Source organism: Oncorhynchus masou, chromosome 28 (assembly GCF_036934945.1).
Source record: "Oncorhynchus masou masou isolate Uvic2021 chromosome 28, UVic_Omas_1.1, whole genome shotgun sequence".
NCBI classification, from domain to species: domain Eukaryota; kingdom Metazoa; phylum Chordata; class Actinopteri; order Salmoniformes; family Salmonidae; genus Oncorhynchus; species Oncorhynchus masou.
This window is the reverse complement of record NC_088239.1, coordinates 47207540-47214969: the sequence shown is the minus strand read 5'-3', so window position 1 is coordinate 47214969 and position 7430 is coordinate 47207540. Positions and strand designations below refer to the sequence as shown.

Below are 7430 nucleotides of genomic sequence, written 5' to 3'. Positions count from 1 at the left end.
TCTGCAAAACTGTATCCTCATATCCCTGCACACTTCATACCCCGGCACATCCACTCGGACTGGTACTCCTTTTGTATAGCCAAGTTATCATTCATTACTCATTGTGTTTTTATTATTACATGTTTTACTTTTCTAATATTGCTCTATTTTCTTTCTCTCTGCATTGTTGGGATGGGCCCATTAGTAAGCATTTCACTGTTAGTCCCCACCTGTTGTTTACAAAGCATGTAACAAATACAATTTCATTTGCTAGCTGCTCAACCAAAATATGCTGTGTGGTATTGTGTTCAAGAAAACAGAATACTTTTATTTTGAAACGTTTTTAGACCTGTTAATGCCGCTTAATGGCGCTGATTTCACAGAGCTACCCTGATCACCAAGTTTTTCTCGAGCTGCCTGCCCTTCCCATCGCCAGACTGTGACGTCACCTGCGAAGCATCCTCTCTTTCTCTCGTCTGTCTGAACGTTCTCCATCCACCCACCATCCACCCAACTGCGGTATTGACATAACTAAACACTGGCCAAATATAATTAAACGTTTCTATATATATATATGTACAGTGATAATTAAAATCATATTGTAGATGTTATAGAGCAACATGTATTCACATTTGCTTTAATGCAAACACATTGCCAGTGTACTTACTAAACCATAGACAACCTCACAAAACACATTTGTCTCACTTGGAAAGTCAGTGTATTTGACATCTTTCAATGACAATAATCTCTCTGGAAATAATCTACTTGAATCATTGGTTTGTGGAAATCACAATGAATTAGTGTGCTTGCTGAAGGAAAGACCACTCTAGATTTATTATGCACAGTTCAGACACAGAACTGATGACAAGTCAAACTGAATAAAAATTAAGAGCGGGCTGAAAAGGTTGAGTTATTCTTGACATGGGATTGGTTTCATCCAACCGCTCCTCAACACTGCAGGCTTCCTAGTTGGATTTGAGCCGAATTCAGGCATAACAGTGAAATAACGAAAAAAGCCAATAAAGACGATTCACACACCTGTTCAGTGATGAAGTTAATGTTTTAAACAGTGAATAAGATTGCTTTAATGTGTCTTGGCGAATGTAACGTGTCTTCAGATTTCATGACTCCCTTATACTAAGGAAACATAGTCTCCTCATCCCTAAAATAAACCGTGAGATATGTGAGAGAGCAATATCACTGTGCAACGTAGACATTCTATTTTCTCCCGCAAAACTATTAGTATATTGATGTTGAGCCAATTGGCTATGAATGTTTCCACTTCTTTTGAGAAGTCTGTTTTTACCGTCAGTTGCTGGTTTCAACGAGCACAAAAATGTCAAAAACCATGAGCCTTTTAGCAATTCAACCTCCACAGAAACCATCTTAATATGCACTACCATTTCTACCGACAGTGGAAGAACTGCTCTCTAAAACTTTTATCAAATATAATTTATTTTAATTTGCATGCATTTGCATAAACTGTAATGTTTTTCAACAACACAGTGGTAGACATTTTAAATGCTACTGCTCTTTCACCATTTCAGCTACAAACATTGAAACAACTAAAAAATTGTTACTTTATACATTATAACTATTTAAATCATTTTTCATTATCATAAAATAACCCACCAACAGTAATATTTACTCTTGAACTGTTAAAGCTAGAGACACAAAATTAACTTTCTCATGTTATCAATCAAAACAATCTTTCACCCTATCTATACTATTTGAACTAAAACAATAAAAAATATGCATAAATTCACATGGTTTTGAGAATGAGAAACAGTAATACAGTGGTAGCTATTCAAAACGGTCCTGCTCCTAAACCAATGAAGCTACAACAGCTTTAAAACATTCAGGCTATCCTAACGTCAAATTTCCTATAACCCTTTATGAACTATTTTGATTTGCATAAATTAGCATAACACTTCATGAATTCAATGCCAACCATAAGAACACAGTGGTAGACAATTTAAAAGCTACTGCTTTTTAACAATTTCAGCTACAAACATTAAAACAACTAACATTAGTATAAAATAACCGCCAACACTATACACCAACACCAACACAATAGTAACTCTTGAATTGTTCAAGGTAGAGACACCGAACCAACTTCACATGTTCAGGCTATCCTATTTAATCAAATAATCAAATAGAATCTGCCTACTTTTTCAACTATGACATAACTTATTTCACAACCATAAATACTTTAAGACAAGCTAGCAAGCACACACATTTTCTTTAGGAAATGTACTTTTCTAGTTCACAATGAATTTACTTGAATCACCAGCAATTACATAAAACCCAAAGACAAAAGATTGTAAATATGAAATATTACATTAAAGATTCCACTGTTATACTGCAAACAAATTCTTAATTGAGCGAACCAAATAATGAATTTCTACTTTTAGCTTTAGAACATCAACATAACATAAAAATGTTAAGATTCGCATCTAACAGACAACTATCTTCTCCTTCCTTGACTTCCTTCACATCTGGTTAATATTCTTTAGAACACACCATATTCCACTAGAGTAGAAGTAGAAAAATCACACAAAGTCAGATATTTTGTTCGCCTGGGTACCTTTTCATAAAAGCGTCTCAGAGTAAGCCTAGGACTGCTGATCTAGGATCAGTTTTGTATTTTACATCACAATGAATAAGTCTGAGACGCTTTGCGAGTATAGGCCCTCACCCTGGACCAGTGATTGGAAGTTACTACTCCCCCCTGACACTGTATTTGCGCTGCTGATCTCGGTCCCAGTCTCAGGCGAGGCTGGCGGTACCTCCTCCTCTTTCCTCCCCAGCAGTCTATTGAACAGCTTCTGGAAGTTCCCACTGAAGGCAGAGCTGGAGAAGTAGTACACGATGGGGTTCAGCACGCTATTGAAGTAGGTGAAACACACAGAGGTGTAGAACGCCAAACTGGCCTCTTTGAAATAATGGCACTCGTTGTACCAGGCCTTCAGGATCCACACTGCGATCCGAGACACTGTACTGGGGAAGAAGCAAATTATGAAGATGAGTGCCACGGCCATGACAAACTGCACCGCACGTTTGATCTTCCCCCCGGTGTCGATCGTCTTGTTCTTCAGCTGCCAGGTGATGCAGACCGTGCAGAAGGTGACAATGGCAGTGGGCAAGAAGAACTGGGTCACGTATAAGGTGTTGTGCCACGTAGACAGCGGGCTGAAGCCCATGCAGATGTTGAAGCTCTCGCACTGTGTCTGGTTGTTGTGGTAGAATAAGTGATTGTTGGTCAGCAGGTACCCGGTTGCAGCGATGATCATCCCCCACAGGCCCAGAGACACCCACAGAGCATAATTCAGGCCCATCCGGTTGATCTTGTTCATGGGGTGAACGATCTTGAGGTAACGGTCGACAGCCACTGCAGTGAGGAAGAAGATGCCAGCGCCGCGGTTGGCCGTCAACATGAACAGCATAATCCGGCACATGGCATCACCATGGATCCAGTGCTTGCCGCGTCGGTAGTAGTCGGCTCTGAATGGAAGACAGAACAGGACGATGGAGTCGGCAACGGCCAGCTGTGTGAGGTAGACAGAGTTGGGCTTCCAGGTGTCCATGTGGAAAATAAACATCCACAGAGCCACAACATTCCCCATCAGCCCAAACATGAACTCCAGCACCAGGATGGGAGGCAGGACATGGTCCAGGATGGGAGACTCAAAGGCGCAGCAGTCATCTTCTGTAGTAGTGAAGTTTGCCATGGGTCAAACAATACGCTTTTAACAGGAGAGACCGTCTGTGTGCTGCTTTGCTCCTCTCTGAAAATAGTCAATATTGATAGTGTTGTCTTGGCATCTCCTACATTTGACCGGGGATTTTATTGTTTGCAGTCATGCAAACAATCTTCCGGTGCCAACAATGTGGAGAGTGTGTGTGGGTGTGCAGTGTGTTATCTCTTATGGAGATCTGTAGGCAGATGGCTCTGAGTGAGGACACCAACAGCCCAGGGATTTTGGGGTGTAGGGTCCCAAAGACCCTCCCCATTATTGATTAAGGGGACCTTAAGATTCATATGCTTGTCTCACTATTGTACTGTTGCTATGTGTCTAAACTCTGACACTATACCTTGCACAAGCTATCTATTTTTATCTTTGCAGCTAAGCCCTTAACCTGCAGGCTGTTGTGTGAGTCAGACCGAAACTAGATAGAAGTAACAAGTGTCTCATTTTGACATTTTGATCTTGTGTAAAGTGGTCAACACTAATGAATTAAGAAAATTGACTGTACTAGGTTACCTCAGCTTATTGCAGCACATATACCCTGAAGTAGATGATCACACCATCAGGGAAGTGATCAAAGTATATAATCAGCTGCGCCCTTTGGTTGGCTGCAGAACTTACTGTGAAACATGCATGCTGTGCTTCCATTGTTAAAGTCTCTCTGCAATTGAATTAATGAAGGTTTGTTTTATTTTTTTCTGACTGCTGATTTCACCAATAAGCCAATGATTGACAAGGAACATGGAACCTACCCCGACAGGGGTCACTATAAAACTATTATGCTGGTGGAAAGATCATACTCGTGGGTACATAAGTGAACGCAAGGGTTTCCAGAATACAGTTAACTTAAAGGTCACGACACTTGGTCTGGTTCAGTAGGCACAAATTGGAAGAAAATGTGCCTAACGAAGCAGTTTTAAAGTGAGGTCATCTCGGACTCTTATTTATTATTTATCATCGTGCTAGGAGAGTCGCTGGTTTGAGGGAAACACCATCCATCTTTTGCATCCTGAGATGCCAGTGAGCCTTATCCAAAAGTTAGACAAATAGATCCTGTTAGATGTGATTTCAAATCCTTTCAGAAAATATTAACTACCCGATTATGTGCAGCCCAATTTCCTATAATAATATCACCATAATGCATATTTCCAAGCATGTCAATGTTCCACTGGCCCCGTCCCTTTACCACAGAATATAAATAACTTAAATGGGTCTCATTAAATGAAATAATACAATGGCAGTATGAACATACATTGCAGACAGTACAGTGAGATGTACTTACAGAGTGGGATGATGAAGTGAGAGGTCTGCAAGTAGGACTAAAGAATGAGCAAGTGAATGAGTGACATTTATTACCCTAAGATTTTGCTGAGTGAAAAGCGTTTGGGAAGGAATCACAACAGAACAGACCTTTGGCAACTGAGAGAGACAGAGACAGACCGCAGCTATCAAGAACTGAAAAATGCCAAAAGGGAGTGGCCAAGTCCACAATTTCTATACAGTAAATAAAAAAGATATAAAAAAACTCATTTTTAATGTTAATGTGTACATTTGGCCAGGTTGTTGTTACATGTTGCATACATTTTCAGTAAAAGTGCATGTCAGGTCTTCACTTCTTGACTTCTCCAAGATCTTCAATGCTGTCATCATCCACCTACAATGGAAAGACAGATGGTTAGTGTGTGTAATATACATCTCATTCAGGTACACACAGACTACTCGTCTATTTGCTTTAACTAACCGAGACTTGGCGCTCCGGTACCGCATGCCGTGCGGTAGCAGAGAGAACAGTCTATGACCTGGGTGACTGAGTCTTCCTCTGACTGCCTAGTATATAGGCCCTGGATGGCAGGAAGCTTGACCCCAGTGATGTATTGGACCGTACACACTACCCTCTGTAGCACCATAATATTCAGATGCCGAGCAGTTGCCAAACCAGGCAGTGATGCTGGCAGTGATGCAGGATACTTTCAATGGTGCAGCTGTAGAACTTTGAGGATCTGGGGACTCATGCCAAATCTTTTCAGTCTCCCGAGGGGGAAAAGGTGTTGTCGTGCCCTCTTCATGATTGTCTTGGTGTGTTTGGACCATGAGTTTGTTGGTGATGTGGACACTAAAGAACTTGAAGCTCTCAACCTGCTCCTCTACAGCCCTGTTGATGTGATTGTGGTGTGTTCAGCCCTCCTTTTCCTGTAATCCATGATCAGCTCCTTTGTCTTGCTCATGTTGAGGGAGAGGTTGTTGTCCTGGCACGCCACTGCCAGGTCTCTGACCTCCTCCCTATAGGCTGTATCATCGTTGGCGGTTATCAGACCTACCACTGTTGTGTCATCAGCAAACTTAATGATGGTGTTGGAGTCATGCTTGAACTGGGAGTACAGGATGGGACTAAGCACGCACCCCTGATGGGCCCCCGTGTTGAGTATCAGCGTGACATGTGTTGTTGCCTACCCTTACCACCTGGGGGCGGCCCGTCAGGATGTCCAGGATCCAGTTGCAGAGGGAGGATTTTAGTCCCATGGTCCTTTCTTAGTCAAGAGTTTTGTGGGCACTGTGGTGTTGAACATTGAGCTGTAGTCAATGAAGAGCATTATCACATAGTTGTTCATTTTGTCCAGGTGGGAAAGGGCAGTGTGGAGTGCGATTGCGTCATCTGTGGATCAGTTAGTGCGGTATTCAAATTGCGTCTAGGGTTTGGTGTTTATGTGAGCCATGACCAGCATTTCAAAGCACTACCGACATGAGTGGTATGGCGTAGTCATTTAGTTAGGTGACCTTCGCATTCTTGGGCACAAGGACTATGGTGGTCTGCTAGAAACATGTAGGTATTACAGATTCGGTCAGGGAGCGCTTGAAAATGTCAGTGAAGACACTTGCCAGTTGGTCCGCGCATGCTCTGAGTTCATGTCCTGGTAATCTGTCTGGATTGCCCTGCGGCCTTGTGAATGTTGACCTGTTTAAAAGGTCTTGCTCACATCGGCTATGGAAAGCGTAATCACACAGTCGTCCGGAACAGCTGGTACTTTCATGCATGATTCAGTGTTACTTGCCGGAAAACGAGCATAAACAGGCATTGAGCTCATCTGGTAAACTCACGTTGCTGGGCAGCTCACAGCTGGGTTTCCCTTTGTAGTCCGTAATAGTTTACAAACCCTGCCACATCTGTCAAGCATCAGAGCCAGTGTAGTAAGATTCAATCTTAGTCCTGAATTTACACTTTACCTGTTTGATGTTTTGCCTGAGGGCATAGTGGGATTTCTTATAAGCATCCGGATTAGTGTCCCACTCCATGAAAGTGGCAGCTCTAGCATTCAGCTTGGTGCGGATGTTGCCTGTAATCCATGGCTTCTGGTTGGGATACGTACGTACGGTCACTGCACTTATTGATAAAGCCGGTGACTGAGGTGGTATACCCCTCAATGCCACTGGATGAATCCCGGGAACATATTCCAGTCTGTGTTAGCAAAACAGTTCTGTCGCGTAGCATCCGCGTCATCTGACCACTTCCATATTGTGAGTGTCACTGATACTTCCTGATTTAGTTTTTGCTTGTAAGCAGGAATCAGGAGAATATAATTTTGATCAGATTTGCCAAATGGAGGGAGAGATTTGTACGCGTCTCTGTGTCTGCAGTAAAGGTACCTAGTTTTTTCACCCCTCTGGTTCCACATGTAACATGCTGGTAGAAATTAGGTCAAACGG

The 7430-nt window shown here is 42.3% G+C and overlaps 1 protein-coding gene across 1 annotated transcript; it reads right to left on the bottom strand.

The window, feature by feature from the left end:
* Nucleotides 1-2627: 2627 nt before the first annotated feature.
* Nucleotides 2628-3774, bottom strand: LOC135516998 (hydroxycarboxylic acid receptor 2-like). Its single transcript, XM_064941041.1, has one exon. It carries the CDS (start codon nt 3708-3710, stop codon nt 2628-2630), a length of 1083 nt encoding a protein of 360 aa, XP_064797113.1. The 5' UTR covers nt 3711-3774.
* Between the last annotated feature and the right edge of the window lie 3656 nt (nt 3775-7430).

Excerpts from the sequence above, each read along its gene's own strand:
- LOC135516998 (XM_064941041.1), bottom strand. The coding sequence starts at position 3,710 with ATGGCAAACTTCACTACTACAGAAGATGACTGCTGCGCCTTTGAGTCT.